The sequence below is a fragment of the Dermacentor andersoni genome, chromosome 7 (assembly GCF_023375885.2).
Source record: "Dermacentor andersoni chromosome 7, qqDerAnde1_hic_scaffold, whole genome shotgun sequence".
NCBI classification, from domain to species: domain Eukaryota; kingdom Metazoa; phylum Arthropoda; class Arachnida; order Ixodida; family Ixodidae; genus Dermacentor; species Dermacentor andersoni.
Window position 1 is genome coordinate 142,511,175 of NC_092820.1, and position 20,473 is coordinate 142,531,647.

Below are 20,473 nucleotides of genomic sequence, written 5' to 3' on the forward strand. Positions count from 1 at the left end.
GAGATAGAAAACTTCTGAGGTGCTCTTTGTGACAAAAAGAAACATAGAACAAATAAAAATGCAAGAATAGTCAAAGTTATGCAAAATACACATTACCAAAGAACCACAAGCTCGCAAACTGGGAAGTTAAGTCGGATTTGTGAGGTTACTTCATTACTGTGTTCCCTTCATACTGATTTAGGGAATGACATTCGGCGTCAAAATTTTATAGACCACAGTATATAAAAAAAGTTTAATATTTCCGCAGCTTGGGCACGCATATATCGGTACTAAGATTTCCCTCTCTGCACTAGTTAGTATATGCGAACGATATGTTGTACGCTTTCACTAACTACGGGCACCTAAATGCTCGGGAAATCAAACGCTTTGTCAGATCCCCAATGCGTAAGTTGTTGACGCAGAACGTACCTACTACAATTTATATATGGGACTCGATAAAAGATGCGTGATCTATCTATCTATCTATCTATCTATCTATCTATCTATCTATCTATCTATCTATCTATCTATCTATCTATCTATCTATCTATCTATCTATCTATCTATCTATCTATCTATCTATCTATCTATCTATCTATCTATCTATCTATCTATCTATCTATCTATCTATCTATCTATCTATCTATCTATCTATCTATCTATCTATCTATCTATCTATCTATCTATCTATCTATCTATCTATCTATCTATCTATCTATCTAACTATGTATCTATCTATCTATCTATCTATCTATCTATCTATTTATCTATCTATCTATCTATCTGCAAAGAGTGCATGAGAACAACAACGATAGTAAAACGAAGAGAAAGAAAAACAGAAGTCGGGACGCGACAGCCGAGAACTGTGTTATAAGTGAACTTCGGGCGACGTCTATAAAACGTCAAGTTAGCGCAAAAAATTAAAAGGTAGACAGCTGACTGAAAACAAGAAGAAAACTAGGAAGAAGGTGCTACGCGAACACTTCTAGCGCTGAGAAAATGGCGGCCCGAGCGCGTCAATAAAGCTTAACAATGGATCTGTGCATTTGTACAGTTGTAGCGTGCACAGAAGCAGGTGGCTAAGAAGAACTTATTGACAATTCATACGTTCAAGGATACCATTTAAAGAAACACTTGAGAGAAGAAACAAAGAATCGGATGGCTTTAGCTCGCAACATTAGTGCTGCCCGTTTTTGTCACGTCATGTTGCATTGGCGTTGTGCTTAGCTTTTAAAGTTCAAGCTATCGTGGTGGAATATAGATAATGAGTTTCTGGAACAATACAAAGTTCAGTATCTGAGACTTCCCGACGAAGTTATCCTTGACAGTCAGCAGAAAGACGGCAGAGAGTCAACTAAAGGTTGACAATGACAGCCAACATCAACTTGGAAAAGAGGGATCGACGGCAGGAAACAGAATTCTAGGTCTGATCTTTAGCGTATACTGGCACCGAAAGATCTAGGAGTGTGAAAATGTGCGACGAATATTGTCGGGCTGTATTTAATCGAATTGCTTCTCATGGAAGTCTGAAATGTGAGATGAAGAATTACTGCTACAAAAAAAAAGAAAAGATAAAGACGGATGCAGTTGCCGCACCATTTCAGTACGTTTGCGCTACTAAAAGAAGCTCCTTTGTTCGAGTTTTTTTTTTTCTGCCATAGACAGACTGAAGTCTTTGCCCGCATTCTACAAAGGAAAGTCGTTAGGGGTGATAGCCCCGAATGCTGTTTTTTTGTTTTACGATATGAAATGGTTGATTTTAATTTGATAGATTTAGCTATTTTTGTGAAGAGTTCGAATGCGCTTCGAAAGTCACCGATTTAGATAGAGAGTCTATCGAATGCCAAAGATAAACATTCTTGAATTTAGCAGGTGGTTGCCGACATTATCATAAACTTTTTCGGCCTCTCTGATCCCCCGTCGTGCTAATTGCCTGCACCACAACCAATGCTGAAGGAAGACTCTCAGTCTTGTTTGAAATATAACCGTAATTCAATTTATAGCCTATTGAGGGCACCCGGCGTCCCATAACAATCGTGTCCAATAACCCTAACAAATGGGAATATACGGGGATCTCGTATGTTCATATAGGAACATTGGATATGGAGATTATGTGACGTGTGGTTTCTTTTTGAAAAGGTAAGGGTTTTATAAATCCTTATAAAGGGCGTGGGGAGGCTAATGGTAGCCGCAGGTGAACAGCTAACTGCCGCATAAGTGTCGCCTCCCAGAAGATATTCACGAAGCACCTACGCATGCGCAAAGGAGCGTTTACTGTCTTATTTGCTGCAGTTTCTAAAACATGCGAAAATTATTTTTTTTTCCTTTGGTTTATACGTTGCTTTACTTGTAAAGAACAAGTTCTCGATGCTTCCACAAGAGGTAGAACTATCTTCCAAGTCCCTAAAGAGGGAAGGGGGGGTGAGAGGGTAGAGGTAACGAGGTACGGAATTTTCGAACGGCCATGGCCCTCTATCTGAGCATACGTCACGGAGCCGCGTAAGAGGCAAACACCAACAACTGAAGTAACAAGATCACGCGGTGAAAAGAGGCCTGGAGGTCCGCGGAGGATAGTTTTTTGATAGCGGCGCGCGCGGCGTGTTATGCTCTCACGACAAGCCCGCGAAAAGGCCAGGGATTCGCAAAAGGGGCAGGCCACCAGTCTTGGCTGGGCTTGGCTTCGCATGCTTCGGCGCCCGCGCCGAGGAAGGCAGCAAATCATCGTGGCAGGGACCGCGCGAGATAGGTTACCAGAGGGAACGGCCTTACACTTGTGTTCCTTTTTTCTCGTCTTTTTTGGCAGCCTTAGAGAGAGAAACCGAAGAGGCCAGGGAGGACGAAGGCCGAAGGCCACGATGATAGCAGCATAAATAAAACGTCAGTAAGGCAAAAAGTAAAGAAAAAGGAAAGAGAGAGAGAGAAAAAGAGCTAAACGAAGGAAGAATAGAGCGAATCTTGAACGTGCATCATACGGCCGATGGGAAACCTCGGGAAGAAAGTGGACAAGGCAGAAGATGCGAGCAGTAGTGCCCCAGCAGACGACGCGAGTTTAAGGGAGCAGACGTACAACTGTACCGTGTGAGGAGACAAGGAAAGAAAAAACGGTATGACGCAGGTGGCGAAGGCAACGTAGTCAACTTATGGTATGTTCGGCAGGTCGTATCAGAGCACTCTGGCAATGCTTCGAAGGTATAGCAGAAGACTGCTTGAAAGGTGCCATTAGGAAATTGAGCGGGTCTATTAACAACATTTTAAGGATTCATCATCATTGGGCTGGTTGGTGTGTATCCCTACGCTGGTCCAATTACACTAACAGCAACGCTAATCTGCAGTCTTCCACGACCCATGTAGTGCTGCAAAACTGCTCCGAAACACACTGGCTGAATATGTCATTGGTGTGTTTGGATATGTAAAGGACATTACTGAGACATAGAGCGAATGGGCACCGCAGACACATGTACAGGTGTATGCGGTTCACAGCCAACCTCGCGCGACAGCCAACCACTGTGACAGCCGACCTCGCGCGTGTCTAGTAGCGCATACCCCTTCTAGCTCATTCGAGTAGAAGCCGTGTTTGCCATAGTCCGATCTCTAACATGGCTGTTACCCACCTAGCTTTTGCAGCGGTAGCTATTAGGGGCACACGCACATAAGCCGGCCTTCGTGGTGCCTTTTGCAGACGAGTACAATCATAATATTTGCTATCATCGTGTATCATTATTAGCTGAGGGCAAGTCAGCCGCAAGTTCTTTCACCGTCCGTGTTTCTATTCCAAAGCTCGCCTTATGTGAAGAGTAGTGTTGGGGCCGTCGTTTGGTCATTGTCGCATTGCCGTCGTTTCGTTGAAGTGCCTTCATCGTGTCGTTGTCGGGTTGTGGTCGTGCCGTCGACGAACCGTTGTCGTGTCATTGTACCACCGCTCAGTCATTGTCGGTCTGTCGTGTCGCTGACGTACCGTCGTCATGTCGCTGTCTTGCCGCTGTTGAGTTGTTGTTCGTACCATCGTCGTGTCATTGACGTGCCGTCGTTGTCATCGTCGGACAAGCTGTGACTGTTTGCGGTCGCACTTCACCGAAAACAGCGATTGATTGATCGATTGACTGACATATTGATTAATTGATTGATCCAACTGATTCTCCGTACAGGCTTAACGTCCCAAAATGACACCGATGCTGCGAGAGATGGCGTAATGGTGCTCTGCGAATTCATTTTGACCACCTGGGGCTCCTTGACGTGCCCCACGTGCTTTTTTGCATTCTGCTACAGCCAAAATGTGGCCTCCTTGGCGGACATTCGAACCTACAACCTCGTGAATAGCAACGGAGCATAAGGCTACTCCTTCGAATGAGCTGTCCTCTAGGAGTCCTTTCCGAAAGATTTTTGCACGCACGACGTGAGAGGGAAGAAATGAAAGAGAAGCTCCTTAATGAATCATGGAGAGGTTGGTCTGGCGCCAAGACTAGCCCGCCACTGCAGATGGCAATGCCGAAAAGAGAAACGACACGTACAGTGTACTACGCACACGCACAAACATCCTGAAGCACACCACACCATGTAAAGTACAAACTATTTAAGGTCCTCGCTGACGCAAGCGTCTCAACGACAGTGTTCTTCGCACGGACTGAGCCTCCGGATGCGCGCACCGCCGCTCCTGACTGCAACAGGGTTGACTCCGAAGTTTTCCACCACACGGGAGGCCCAAGGCGTACGTCAAGGAAGCAGAGAGAAGGAATGGGGGCAAGATGTAGGAAGAAGAGAGAAGGACAGCCAGTCGGCGATTCATCTGGGCCCGGGGCCGGGCTGAGCCGCGGTCATAGGGACCATCTGGTTTCTTCGGCGTCCGCCCAGCGCACCCTCCCTCCTCTACAGTTTACACCGCATCGCCAGCGCGACCTCTGCCGGGGTCATTCTTCATCGCGTCGCCATGACCGCAGCATTCGCCCTGCGGGCTTTACCGGCCAGGCGTCGAGAGATGATGCACCGCCCCCCACATAGGCTCGCGCTTTTCGGTTCCGGCTACCGTTTTTCTTCGGAGCGGAATCCCGCGCGAATGTTTTCAGCATAGGGGCGTCCGATGCTTTCGAACTTGGCATACATTTCGGAGTGTCCGCTGCCTGGGCCGATATAATGCGAACGTTCTCGATCGAGAGTTTACCCTGGGTTAGTTGGTTCATTGTGGTAACAGATACGCAAACTGCTCAGAACGAAGACGAGGACAGTAGCAAGGCACATGTGAAGCACGCACAGGGGCGCCATCTTGGGAGTTGGCACCCATGCGTGTTTTGTTCTGTCCTCGTCTTAATACTACTACGTTCTCGCATCTGTCGGTGTGAAGATTTCTTTCGGTCAATGCACCGCTCACGAACGGCCAATTCCAGTGATAACATGCGCGGACCGCCGTTCCGACCACTGACGAAGCGCGAAAAAAGGAATTTCCATTGAAATAGGATGGCTGCATTATTACGGCCTTGATTGTCAGGCTCCCTGATTTGTTAATGGATTGCACCGAGTATTGTTATCGAGGCTTCTGACGTACTAGGAGAAAATTCTATTGCCTAACACGATAATGCTCCAACTTGAAGGCGAACAACAACAACAACAACAACAGTGGCGAGGAGAAGTTTGAAGGTTCGCGTCACCTTGAGTGCTTCTGCTTGCAACGGACCGAAAAAAAATCTTGTCTCATACTTAAGTATTAGGGAGCATGGGGTATAATAAAGAAACAAAGAAGCACTAACGCTGTGGACGGTGCCAAATACATTGATAAAACTTTTGAATAATCAGTAATTAATTTACTCAGCCTATTTTCGATCAGGTCTATGCTGGCCAAGTGTAAAGTCCTCCTAAACGATTTTCATGCCGAATACACGCATTTATTGAAACAGACTAATGAATTCAAACAAATAAATGATTACTTATTTTTCTCTGACTTGTCTAAAACAGCGTTCAGACATAGAACCACGTAAAAAACAACAACGCTGAGTCTTGAGTCAACAAAGTAACATTGCGCAGTGCGCGGTCAGGACGAATCAGTGCAGAATCCAAACAGTTTTGCCCGGAAACTTGAAGAGTAAAAGCCAGTGAAATTTTTGGTCCCACGAGACGAACAGGCCGGCGAGATACGAAAGGACGGCAAAGACAGGATACGACAAATTTCAAAACGCCAGACAATGACTAACAGCAACCTATGTTGTTACTTCGGCATAAATATAGCTCAACAATCCATTATAACGAAATGTTTCCTAAGAGGTGATTGATAATGGCCGACGATAGGTTCCAGAAGGCTACTGCAAATTAACTGCTGGAGCCTGGCTTGGTACGTCTGGTCCATCTTTATGATATGCCCGGATTTCTGCACTGTGGCCCAATGCCAAAGTACATGAGGGCCCATTTCATCGCCAGATTCCTTTCCTCCATTCGTTTGGATAGCAATGGCAAATTGAAATGCGGGGCCCCAGCTATTCTCCCCGAAGCGTTGTCGTACCCAAATCCATTTATCATTACTCGCTGTTTCGTTCTAATCTGCAACCGATATAACAGGCGTGAGTAGGGGGGGGGGGGGTTGGATCACGTGTCCATGAAGGGAACAACGGCAGTCGCTTCTGGCAGATGAGGAGCCGCAGACGCTGCTGAGACAAATGATGAGCAAAAAAAAAGTGCGGTATAACAGAGGCTGCCAGTGCAGAAAAAAAGGAGACAGCTAGAAGAAGAACGTAGGCGATACAGATGCTATCTGCTCCGAGACCAACCGACAAGTTGTATCTTCTTTTGTCTACATTTTATAGGATTGTTTGCCTTGTTCTCCTGTTGTCTCACCGCTACATGATCTGCGCTATCGCCCCGAGATCACAGAATAATAATAACAAGAAACAAGAATCAAAGCCACATGACCAGTCTAAACAAAAAGAAATATATAATGTGTGTTAAAGAGGAAGGGAGACGAGGACCTGTGTGACGAATTGCATGCGCGATTTGTCTCTGGCTTCTTTAGCTTCTGGCGTGCCTGCCCATTCGAATCTTCGTCCTCTAGCGCCTACGTAGTCATCACGATTGTTTGTCTTGATGCCACATCCTATGTCAGCTTCCACACCAACGAGCTAAGACGGAGAAAGGAAATGTTATGAAAACAAAAAGAAATACCAGCAATGATAGCAAGCAAACAAGAAACCACAGCTAAAACAACAAGACAGAGATAAAATATCGCAGAGAAGCCAGCTGAGAAGCATGAGGCGATCAAAACAACCAAAGCACAAAGCGCGCGGCAATGGATAAATGACGAGCCTGGAAGCGGTGCGCTTGAAAGACAACTAGCCCGCCAGGGGGCGCTCCGTGGTCTCGTAACGACCGTATGGACGGACGTGGGGCGTAGGTCTGTGGCCTCGGCGTTAGGAGTGGGTTTGCGGAAAGCAGGCAGCCCCCGACCTATAAGGGCGGTCAAGGGTAGCCCTGATCGCTTACCAGGGTTTCGCCCCTAGCGTTGCTAGAGCCTCAAGTCTCGGGATCCGGCACAGAGCCTTCCTTCTGCCTCTCCCCTCCTTGCCGTCTGCTCGTCGGAGACCAGACGGCGAGGCATAAATCAACCGGCTTTACGAGCGGATGACAGCCGCAGCGTCTCTCCGGGCTGCGTGCGGGCAGCGCTGAACTAGCGACTCTGGAAATGAGTGTCTGCTGGCGTGGCTTTGGGAACCCCGCCTGCCTTTCCTCGACGCTTTAGCCTCGTGTGGTGGTGGGTTCGTCTGTTTCGGCCCGGTGGCTGGATTGCACGGTTTTTGCGCGTCTGCTTCCCAAATGAATCGCACCCTCTATGCCATCCATTAGATTCGTCTTCACTGCATCACATTTTTTGCCCCAGATCCTCACTCCTCTCACCCCCCTTCCTCACTCCCCTCCCCTTTCTTTGGAGTTGTCGTTTAAAGGCGTTGAATGTTCCTAAAGTTCGGGACCAGAAGAAAATCTGTGTCGCCTGAACTGGTGACCCAGTGGTGTTCTCTCTTTAGAGCCTCTTCATCAAATGCACGGCATTGCGTGAATCTGTTCCAATAAGTTGCTTCCTCTATGCCCTCTTTCGGATTCATGTTCAGTGCATTATTTTTTATGTTCTTGACGCTGTGGAAACCCTCAAAACCATGCGTTAAATGCTCCTAATGTCCAAGATCGTCTTGTGGCTCTAGAAAAGTCTGCCCCGTCTGCTTTTACTGAGTGCATGACACTTCTGGCGACGTTTCTTTCAAATAACTAGCTTGAAAATGCACCGATCTTTGTGCCTGCTCTCCAATCAATTGCCCCCTCTTTGTAACCTTCTTCAGATCATCAGCGTATCCCTTTTTTGTGCCCGCTCTGGGGGCCGTCAATGCCAGACCTCCAAAGTTCGCAGTTTTGAAGTCCAGAAGAAAATCTGTCGTCTGGTCTACAGCCATCTTTGGGAATTATTGCCTGCTTGCCTGTTCGTCTGTCCGTCTGCACTTCCTCGGTGCTCTGGCTTCGCTTTGGTGGAACCACTTTTAACCCTATAGCTCAATTTCAAGTTATTGTGGTTCATGTTTCCCCCTTGAATCACCCCCGTCACGCCTTTCTTCAGATCATTAATTTAATGCGCCACTTTTTTTTTCTTCTCTTCTGAACTCTTCAGGACCAGGCGTCAAAAGTTCTTAACGTTCTAAACCCGAAGGATATCTATCGTGTGAACTGATGACCCTGGCCGTCTGGTGGTTCGCCTTTTCTCGCGCTCCTAAGCCCCGGTGGTGGCGTCTCGTTTGACACTGTCGCTTGAATGCAAGCGCTTGCGCCCTTCTTCACAGAAAGGAATGTATCTCTTGTGCCATCTTTTGACCTACTTTTCACTTCATCGTTTTCCTTTAACTATTTGTACTCACCAGGGTGAAGCGTTGAAAATTCTTAATGTTCAGGCCATCAAATCTGTCGTAACCAAAAACCTACAGAAACAAAAAGGAAACATAAAATGGAAAGAAGAAAGGTCTAATCTAACGCAGAAGGTAATTACTTGAAGGTTTGAAGGCAGTGTGACTGTTCGGGTCTCAAATGAAATAACATTCCAGAGCTCCGACGTGCAACTTTTTCCTTGAATACGTAACAATCCAGCTAGCTGCAACTAAATTTCACTTTGGCTAAATTGGTTATACGTGAGTAGTAAATACTAATGACCAAATCTTGGGGATTCCTTGCGGCTGGTAAATTTCGTTTCTTTTTTATCAACAGCGTTTAAATCCCGCCTTAGCAGACAACGCTGGCACTTGGTAGTCAGTGCAGTAACGCTAATCCGAGGACATGGCCTCCGAGACCTTCAGCGTGGAGTGGGCGCCGCGCAATATATTGGGTCGTGTCCAGACGCCGTGCTGATTCACAACGTTCCTGTCGATAGTAGTAAAGGCGTCGTCTTTTTAGGTTTCGGTACCAAAAAGGCTTATTTTTTCACGCAAATTCTGGCATATCCCCTCCAAACGTAAAACATCGCTCTGAGCCTGCTCATATCTACGCTAATTAGACTTTTTACATGGTCCAAAACGTCGTTCTAATTGCACTTGAAGAACATTGATTTTGCTTGTAAATTCGAGGTTTAACAGGAATGTTTCTGTACCATCTCTCAAGAAAGTAAAAATAAATAAATAAAAAAAAACATGTAGGCTACGAGAGGCCAGCGCGTTGTGCGACAAGCACTGCTCTGCGAGAAAGCGCACTTGCAGAATTTGGCATATCCCCGATGGCACGCAAGCCTTTGCCACGCTATAGCTTCTTCAGACCCTGCGCCCACCCCTGCGTCCAGCCCTGTGCCCACTCTCGTGCCCACCCCCGTGCCCAACCCCGTGCCCACCCCCGTGCCCACCCCCGTGCCCACCCGCGTACCCACCCACGTGCCCAGCTCCGTGCCCAGCCCTGTGCCCAGTCCCGTGCTCAGTCCTGCGCACAGTGGCCTTCGTCCTTTTCATAATTATACCGGAAATGATAAGCTACTATATCATGCTGTATCATAAAACCAAATGTAAGCGATATTATACGTCAGCATGTAATCATATTTTTGCAGCCAGCAGTTTTCCAGAAGGCTGATATTTGTGTTAGACGCACCACTACATCGTCACCGAGGACGAAAATCGAATGTGTAGTACATTTCGAATAGCACCGGATGATGCAGTAATCCGGCATGAAAAGTCAAGGCAAGGAACCGCCACATTATGGTAAACCTGTTTCTATGTCTTATAGGAAAATAAAAGACGCTTTTTATCTGAACGAACACTGGAGATATGGACTCGTTTTCCACATATATGGAGGTACTGATGCGAGCCCATGCCCATGCCATCAGATTAAGTAATTTGTTTTAGGTTCGTAAGATGGACCGGTTGACAGTAAGAACTGACTTTGAAAAATATAGTGGCACTAAGATTTTTTAGTGTCTTTGAGGAGGATAGGACATGACCACATGTAGCCAACATCCACCCCATCATCTTCCTTCTCTTTTGCGTTACCGATGAGGATCCCCACGCTAGCTTCCTGCAAGGTGATCTACAACTCGTCAGCGTGGAAATAGGATGCAAGGACGTGCGCTGCTCTACTGTGCAGCTGAAAACAGCGGTCAGAGCACCTCGCCTCCTCGCTTGAACAGCTATCGCTTACGAAGCACTGCACCCGTAGCGGGAGAGCTCATTTATTTAGAGAATGAGCACACAAAAAAACAACAACAATATGCCGGTCTTCACTGTGGCAGAAGGATCCTGCTCTCGCAGTAAGTAAGTTCCGAGCCGATGGAATCGCTGAAGCTTGCAGCGTTTTCTTTTTTCAACCCGGAGAAACGTTTTGAACGAGTCCAAGATTCGATGCCTGGTCGCCGTCAGATAAACGCGGGTTACCGAGTCCTCCCGGGTGATACAATCACATTTCTTCCGCGGAACTTCCAAGAAAGGAGGAGAGCGCTGCTGCGTCACGGAGCTGCACCCACGCCGAAATGTAAACGACCAGCGACGCGACGCTATGCGCGCTCAGTTCCAGCAACGAGACGTATAAACACGCAAAAACAAACAAACGAACAAACAAGAACGCGTAAATAAAGAAGGCGAGGACAACAGATGAGCGTTCACGTAGGGGGGGAGCAGAGCCGTAAGAGAAGCTAGGCTAAATACTCCCCATTGTGTCCGGCCGTTTGCGCCGGTGTATCGCCGATGCAAGTGGCGGCATCGCCCGGCAATTTAGAGGCCGCGGAGTAAGGCTTAATGAAATTTGTTGCTCCGAAGGAAGGCAGCGCGCGGCTGGTTAGCGAAGGCCCTGCATTCTCGGTGCTAGGAGAGGAAGGGAGCCGGGCATTTGCATCGATTATTGCGGTACAGCCGCTTGCAGCGGCAGCGATATGGTCACGTTTCCGACGCCCGTATCGCGAACGCGCCGGTTCTCTGCGCGGTCGCGTCGTATCGCCTTTGTTCGATATGCGGCCACGCGCTGCCACCGCACTTGTGCCTTTGTGCTCTTCGCTTGTGCCTTTGTCCTCACCCCCCCCCCTTCCCCCCCAGTTTTCACACACACGCACACGCACACACACACACTCACACTCACACACACACACACGCACAACTAACAATCCTTCGGCGCTGCCGGTGAGAACTCGGCCGTCGGTATTGCGCGAACTTCTGCAGTATAGCTTCCCGCTTGAACGCGAAATAGCGCATTGCTCGATATTGCGAATTTCTGTGCCTCTCTTTCCTTTATTTCTCGTCATTACTATGGCTCGCACTCTCGCTTTCTGTACTCGACGTCGATAATTGTGTGCAGTGCTGCGAAAACTATGGATCGCGTCGGGCAACTAGAGATCAGAGAAATATTCGTAGAAGAAAGAATATGCGTCTTCCTGCCCGCCTGTGGTCGCCGTCAGGTGCAAACGTTCATGTGAACGTCGCACTGCGTGGCGCTGACTGAAAGGAAAAGGCTTCCCAATATATTATACATGCACACGTAACCTTTATGCGCGACTTCGCTTCCGCTCTTTTGCAGCATTCACACGTACTCCCTGCACGTTGGTAAGTGGTCAGCCGGTGAAACGTGGCTAATCGGGTTAGTCTGTACTTGCAGAGTTTGAAATTGGGCGAACGTAGTTGTCGCTGGCATAGTTCCCGTGACGTGAAGTTTAACGCCACCCAACCCCGTAAAGCTCAGCGGCCTAATGCAAAGCATATGGCTGGCGTTTTTGATATCCTATAGAGCAAATACCCAACCGGACTCTTCACTGGTTAACATCCTGCCTTCCTATATTTCTCTCTCTCTCTCTCTATAGAGCCAGTCTTCATTCGTCTGTTGTTGGGGAAACCGATGACTAATAATTAAATTTCTGTACTAATGATTTATTCACCCAACATACCAGTGCTTTGTTTTTTAATAGGAGTTTACAGCCCAAAACATGATATAAAGTCGAAGAGGTCGTTCTAACCATGCTTCCTGCCGAACGGTGTTTGGATTTTGGTAGTTAAATGTAGCAATAAACAATTAAGGTGTTAGAGAGAGAGAGAGAAATATAACATTACTGACACGAGTTGATAGTCAGAACAATGAAATAGCCGTTTGTCTACCGCGCACTGGGCGAAGGGAGAGAGAAGTTGTACATATAAAACCAAAACATTGTTAACCCGCAGCTCCGCCAAAGATGTTGCGAGTGAACGATTACCTACAAATGTTTACAAATTATGGCCGGTTGCAACTCTAAGCCGCAAGCAAGATGGCGTCCAAGTCCACACGCGAGCCGTCTTTCGTCTTAATGAGAGGAAACCGCATCGCAGTGTCTTCATCTTAAATGCCGCAGCAATTATGAGAAGTAACTGTCCGTGGACACGCAGTGAGGCCGCCTCTTACAACGGTCCTAATGTTTCGCGCAGTCCGGATGCTTGTGATCACCACATCAGCATCTCTAAACCCATGCGCTGGGTGACGTCGACTCTGACCCGACGTGGACTCGGACTCGACGTCGACTCGAACCCGGCTCCGACGGTTCTGTTGTTCTGCGAGGTGGTGGTGGTAATAAACTTTATTGAAAGGGGGAAGGGTAAAGAGGGACGTGGCTGAGGGTTAGGGCTCAAGTAAGGCCCTGGGTTAACGAATCGTTGATGGTACCGCTGTCCAGGTCTCGTACGTTATAGTCACGCTGGTAATATTTGTCTCAACGTATATCTCCACCTAAGTATGAAAGACCCGATTGTGGTGACTCCGAGGCAATGACGTTATGCTGCCGAGCGCAAGGTCGAGGGTTGGATTCCAGACCGCGGAGGCTGCATTTCAATGGGGCGGAATGTAATAGAAGGTCCGTAATCCGTGCATGTAACGTGCACCCACGTTTAAAAAGAAACGTAATCGAAATTGTTTAGGATCTCGCAGCTACGGCGGTTCGCTTTTTTTCTGTGTATGGCACTACAAGGTTAATACCTCGGGGGCTCCTATATTTAACTACAAGGGAAATGAGAAATGATTTTATTGTGACAGCAACTATAAGGACACTCCAAGGTCACTTTTGCCGTCGTCGTCGGCGTTGCCGTGAGGTTCCGCATATATTTAGGTACATATACGCTACGTGCCACGCCATGATATGTGACGTGAGTCATATGCGGGCTTATAGTGCCGCACCATTCGATCACTAAAGTTTCTCAGACCAGGTCTTACATTCTTGACAAAATTATTCAACAGAATTTTGAGAATGGCAGCCCACAAACAAATGTCACGAAACAAAATACCGACAGCACATGGATTTTATCTTAAATCTCCTCAGACGTGAATATTAAAGTTCGAAGCAATAAGATAGCTCGAACCTGAAAATAATGTAATTTTATTGGCACGGCTGTCGACTACCTCTGGGATCGGCCCAGGAAAGAGGTTTGAAACATACCCGATACGGGAAAAGTGGAGGTAGCTTTAATTTATAAACATAAACAAAATTGTTCATTGGCAGGACTCTAACAGAGGACCTCTTACACAACAGCTCGTTTTTACTTGGCTTACGTTTAGTTCAATTCATACTGCCACTACAGCTACGAGTCTTACACTTCGTGTATAATTCTAATACGTTGCTATCGAATTCATTGCTTCGCCCTTACGGCAAAACAGTGATATTTTTATTTCTCCGCAACCACTTGGCCGAATTTGATGAAGTCTGTTGAATTCAAAAGAAAAAGTTAAGATGTAGCGACTGTTGGAAGCAAATTTTGGATTTAGGCCGTCGACATGTTTGTTGTGAAGATGGTCGAAAATCGCAAATTTTCAGAAAACAAAACTATGTAGCTTAAAACTCTGTAGCTGAACAAATGAATATGATATTACGATTATGTAAATTGCACCCAATTGTACATTTAACGCGGACAAAATTGGTGTACTATGCATGACCCTTAAGTACACCACTAATGCGTGAGTAGGGCTTTTAAAATACTCGTGTAAACATTGTAACAAATTCACGTGAGGTATGCGTAATGACACTTAAGGTGTCCGCCTAGGATGCTCTAACGGATGCAGTTTAAAGAACTGTCGTATCTGTTCTTCGTGCGAGTTATGCGATTTGTGAACTTTGTGCTTTATATTTCTTTTTAATGTTACTGATTTTGGAAATATTTGTGAAACTATTCAGACCTTACATTCGAATTCCGCTTCCCAAAATCACTAGATTATAACTTTACCTTTCAGAAGCAATTCACCTCGTTAAAATCGACCCGGGAGTAATCTCAGTAAAGTGTTTCTGCGTTTAACATGTATTTGAACAGGTGGCATTGGAGTTGAAGCCCCTCCCTCCCCCCTTCCTCTTGAACCCCGTAATTTCATGGTCTTTAACATCTTGAAACATTAAAGCAAATTCAAAGTAGATTAAAAAACGTTAAGAAATAAATAAAAAACGCGGTACAATATGCCCTGTGTATGACGCAAAGAACATTAGCTTGGTTCTGTCCATGTACGCGGCACTTGCATATATATTTTTTAAAATTTGGCTCAAGTTATGTGGGACGCACGGCACACATCAAACGGTTCAAAGAAAATGTCAGAGATACAGTACGTTCCAAGATTGGATGTTAAATGATGAAAACAAGCCGTTACAAAAGAAAATGAAAAAAAATTGAAAAAGCAATTCCTGTTCAAACAGCTTTAGTAAAAAAAAAAAAAAAAACACCGGGCTAAGGAGCCACCGGAAGTGCCTCGTGAGAGGAAGCATTCTGCCGGAAGCTCTGGACGCGTTGCAAAAGAACAATGAAAGGTGCAAAAAAAATTGTGGAGAAGAAAGAAACGGCTGTTCCTGAATTCCTCGGAGGTGGAGCCTAGAAGCACCACGGGTGGCGCTGATGGCCGGACATTTACGCGGACGTGATGTGTGGCCGCAGGTCGAGGCCGTCCACCGCGAGGCCATAGCCAAGCCATAGCCGAGCCACTGGGGCATCCATAACAGTGCCCGCCTAGCTGTTTCGCGGCACAGAGCCTCTTCTCTCTTCTTATAGCGGGCCCATTGCGCTAATGGCTTATTTTTCTTCGGATATATTTTTTTTTCGGAGTCACTTTGCTGAAGTAGTTCTTGCTTTGACGTTGATCTTTCGAGAAAGCAATCTGTTCTGCTTTGTGGGCGCCGTTTTCTGGCCTGTTCGTTCACCTTGGCGCAGGCGCGAAGATTTACGAGCCGTTGGTTTAAACTGCGACGTATGCCCGACAGCACGCATTGGCGAGCTTGTACCACCCGTTTCAGCGAAGAATTTGGGCAATTCGAAAGAAAAGAGCTAGCGCAGTAGAGGTAAGTGTTTCTTTTTTTTTTCTCGTCTACATACTGTTAGCGCCGTCGACATATAGAACTGTGCAATACTCACTGATTATATCTCTCGAACTGACTAAAGTTAACTAGCTATAGTCTATAAGTGTGTAACTTCTGCGCCATACTGAGATTGCGTAATTGAAGCCTGTCAGTAATTCGAGGCATATAGCCACTTTTGTAGGAATGCTGAGACTTTAGCACGAGTTCTCGTACAACCGTTTTCGCAGTCAGCTACAAAACGTACTTTGGAGTCACGCGTTGTTTTGTCACGATGGGCTCGTGGAACACTTTCTCAAGTCCATGATGTAATGTGATCTCTATATGTATACGGTGCCAATCCAATTTAAAGTAATTGGGTCCTGTGCTTGACGTAGACTGGTCATAACGATCGGGATTATGTAATAGGCTGTTGGTGATGCTGATGGTGCTGATATATGCCTATGCATAAGTCAAAGTACGGTGAGCTCGTAAAGAGCAATGTTCGCTAAACTGTACGGCCTTTTTTGTTATTGGGTTTGTAATATTGCGGCTTGTTTATGTTCCTTATTAGGGTGACACTTCGCCGCGGATAATAATGACCGTTCGATCTGCCCGATGCAGTTATTGACATGCGAAAAAAGAGTGGTGGATGGAGTCAGCAATGTTTTCTTTTTATGGCAACATCCAACAATTTTTTGTGAAAACCGCAATGGCTTCCAAGGCACATAAATCAGGCTAGTACGCCCCACGTTTATGTAGACTAACATAGTGGAAATACTTTCTAAAATGGCATCATCATTGAGCTGACAAGAGGAATTAGGGTTATAAATGAAAGTGAAAAAGAAGTGATGAAATGGGAAGACTTCCAGTTCATAGTCGTATGAGTATTGGTTGTAATTTACGTAAGAAGCTTACGCGGACTGTCTGGCCGGCGTTCCCATCTATCATCGAACAACTACTGACTCCACTGAGCATTTCTTTAAATAGAAGACTGTCAGTCGTCAGCGCAACTGACGTTGTCTTATTTTTTCTATAAGATCTCTCTGAGATTTTTTTTTTAGTGAGGTCTTTCCTTCCACCCTTAAGAAAACTAGTCACATACACAAAACATTCCCTGTCGATGATTGACGCTTGAACAAATAAACTTAGCTCTTCAGTCGAAATCGGGTAGCGGGGCAGTGCGGAGGGATCTAGGAGAAACCGGAGTGTTTATCGAAGAAAAAAAGAAAAACACAGAGCCTAGCGAACACTGTAGAAGACGACAAGAAACGCCAGGAATGCAGACGCCGCTGGCGAGCACAAAACCAACCGAGTAAAAACGTACGGTAGCAAACAGATGATAGTTTTCTTTTCTTCGGTCGATCATAAAAATGCATACAAACGGCTGCAGCCTCCCGCCAATATCAGTCACAAAGTGCCCACGATGGAAGATTTGTGAATATATGCCATGCCGTAGTGGAGAAGCCAGGAACAGTGAAGGTGCACCATTGCAGACGACGCGAACAGCGTCGTTAACAAGGGGGGCCAGCCGATGGAACGCAAGTCGAGCGATGGAGCTACTGAAAGCGTGCCGTAAGTGCATAAACAACCGGTTGATCGGCAACACTTACGTAAAGAAAGAAAAAAAAAAAACTTGCTTTCGCGCTACATATGTAACCCCGGATGCTAAAGATTATGGGTGTATGATAAGCTAACCCACCGTGACAGGTATACAGCCGGCTCTAGGGGCACCTTATAGAATATGTCAAATATGTAGGAACAGCAACAAACTGACTGCGGACGTGAAGGGGGTCGGAGATGAGCAGACGACAAAAAAAATATTAATAACACGGGTCAGAAACTGCCTGTCAGACATCGCGCTGCAAAATTGAGAAACGGAGCTCTTGCGAATTCCAGTAAAGCGTAAAAAGCCATTTCGGTAGATCATCCACGTCTGTGTAAATAATGTCAGCACCCACGTGAAAATCGGACGCAGGATGCTCTTAAGTACAGATTTACGCAAACCGGAGCTCAAGGAGCACCGTAGCAGGCTACCAGGAGTACGGCAGCAGCAACAAATAAATATCAAACGACGCATGCAAACCGGCGAAGACAGCAGCAGACGACGAAAAAAGAGTGGCCTAACAAACTGCCAGACGATCGAGGCAGACGAAAAAATGAAAGAAGGGAAGAGCAGACGACACGCGCGACGCGAAAGTAGCGCCAACCCCATTGTGAGAAAGAAAAGAATGCGTAACGCGCCCCAAAAACCGCCGACATAAATCGCCCGTGTTGCTTGGTAGAAGGCAGCACACGCTTGAAAGCGTCCCCCACTCCCTTTTTCAAGCTTTCCTTCCTAGACACCCTTTCGCCTGTTGCTTATCTGAACGAGGCAGGCGGCGTCGCCGGCGAGAATGGCTTTCAGTCGCTCGCTGCCTCCCTACACCCTTGTTCCCTAAAGAAACGCCATTTCCCCGGGAGTCTCTAAGATGACGTCACGTCTCGGAGCGTTCGCTCTGCGATTCAGTTGCCCGGCTTGGGGGGCGGCATACCACGGGGAGAGAAAATGTGTGCCTGCGGACCACCCACAGGCGTAGAGAGGGGTACTGCAGTTCTTGAAAATCGGTATATCGCGGCTGGCGGGTCGACCAGCTTAAATGCGATCACGCACGTCGCTTAGTAGACGTGCGGATGACGGGAACAGGGCCGGCGAAAGGCCGGGCTTCTGATCATTTTCCGTGAAGCCGAGCGTCTGATGACGCCGTTAGCTTTAAGAGGTTCCTGCGAGAGATGTGGCTCGGGCAACGAAAAAAGAAAGAAGAAAGAGTCTGAAAGAAAGAAAAAGAAAAGACACAGGACCCTGTCTTTTTGAAATGCCTTTCGTTGTTTTTAAAGATGTCCGAAGTTCTTGCGAACAGAATTTGCCAACACCTGGTAAATGATTGCGTATATTTTTTCTTCCTTTTCTACGGTAGAGGTGTGCACAGTTTTACTAATGTAGTTACTTCTGGTGAAAGTGAATATCCGACTACCCATTCTTTTCATCACAATTTGGCCCCAGGCTCGCTTCTAACTCCTAATTTTAGTGAAATGCCATCAGTCACATCTTTTTTGACATTTTAAAGTTAAATATGCTTTCAATTTGCTTCGTAGTATGCTTCGCATTTCTTAGGTTTCCGTACCGTGTCAACTTCGCTGGAACAGCGCACCAACTCTGGTGCCGATAGAGGCCGGATGCTCCACGGTTGCGTCAATCAGCAAACATTTTTGTTATCAGTTTAATCACGCCTTTACTAGCTGTAGCCAGTCGCCTATCGGGCATGCGTTCGGCTTCGCCCCTTAGCCCCAGAAAGAGAAGAATAACTAGAAAGGTAGATAGGTTAACCAGATTAGCATTCCGTTTCCTCACTCGTGATCCTGAAAAGTGTAAAAAGTTTAAAACAGAGTTTAAAACCGATCGCTGACGTTGTTCAGCAGAGAAAAAATTGAATGTGATATTCAATCGTAAAATTCTGATACCGTAGCGGTCTGAAACTGGTGCTGCGTACATAAGCTGTCTGCAAAGACGTGCATCGTAAACGGTGCTATTCATTCGACTCCAGAGCAGTTCATTGCGAGTACTCCAGTAGAGTTGTCCTAAGAGCACGTGTCAATTCTACGGTGGATGCCTCAACTGCGACAAGGTTTCGCCTTTCTTTTATGCGAAGCATATTAACGTAGGTTTCGTGCCTTCGCGCGACGCCCGGCGGTGGCCAACATTGACCTTCAAGTGACCTTCAAGTAGGTCACGTGACATGACGTCACGTGATGACGTCACACCGGCTGCAGATGGGGCCTCATATCGCGCCGTCGGTCGCCTCCCGGCGGTGGCCACCATTGACCCTGAAGTGAGATCACATGATGTGACGTCACGTGATGACGTCACACCGGCTGCAGATGGGGCCTCATATCGCGCCGTCGGACGCCTCCCGGCGGTGGCCACCATTGACCTTCAAGTGACCTTCAAGTAGGTCACGTGACATGACGTCACGTGATGACGTCACACCGGCTGCAGATGGGGCCTCATATCGCGCCGTCGGACGCCGCCCGGCGGAGGCCTCCACGCTTCGGTTCGCGCCGTCGCGCGCGACGCGGCGGCGGCGCCACCATCGCTGCATCACGTGATATGTGACGTCACGCCAGGGATGAAGCGGCGCGCGCCCGCCGTCGCGTCAGTCTCTGTGCCCGCAACTGCGCCAGCGTCTTTGCGCCGGGCGTGTATGCGGTCAAGATGCCTCCAAACGCTAAGGATACGCTAAGGTTAAGCCCAGTGGATGCGAAGCATCCACTGGGCTTGACCTTGATAAGCCTCCAATTTTTTTTTGCTTCATTCCATTTCTCCGTAACACGCATATAAACCCACGACACAGAGACACGGACACAACCCACGACACAGACACACGGACATACTGTGCCTCTGAAGCCCGTCCCCTAAAATTTTTGCGGTCCAGTTCGCTCTGTTATGGGAGACACTCACCGAGTCCGGCCGGTCCGTAGACGAAGAGGCAGGCGTCCGTTCCGTTCACGACTGCCTGCACCAGCTCTGTGAGGGCGCTGGAGCAGACCTCCGCCTGCGGGATGGTCCGGTGGGTTGGAAATTGAGAGAGAACTCCTTAACCGATTGTCTACCGAAAGTGAAGGCAGGTTACTGAAGGCAAGTTAATGCCTCGTTACAGGGTGTTCCAGGTATTATGCACCAAGTTAAAGAAAGAAACGAAAGAAGAAAAACGCTTTCGA

At 47.1% G+C, this 20,473-nt stretch overlaps 1 protein-coding gene across 2 annotated transcripts in view; it reads right to left on the reverse strand.

Annotated features, from left to right (window-relative positions):
- Window positions 1–20,473, reverse strand: part of LOC126533718 (uncharacterized) — a 336,510-nt gene that overhangs the window by 78,388 nt on the left and 237,649 nt on the right. For both annotated transcript variants that reach the window (XM_050180905.2, XM_050180904.2), the window contains exon 6: window positions 20,214–20,307. In XM_050180905.2, the coding sequence (XP_050036862.2) occupies window positions 20,214–20,307 (94 nt within the window). The remainder of the gene's footprint in view (window positions 1–20,213; window positions 20,308–20,473) is intronic.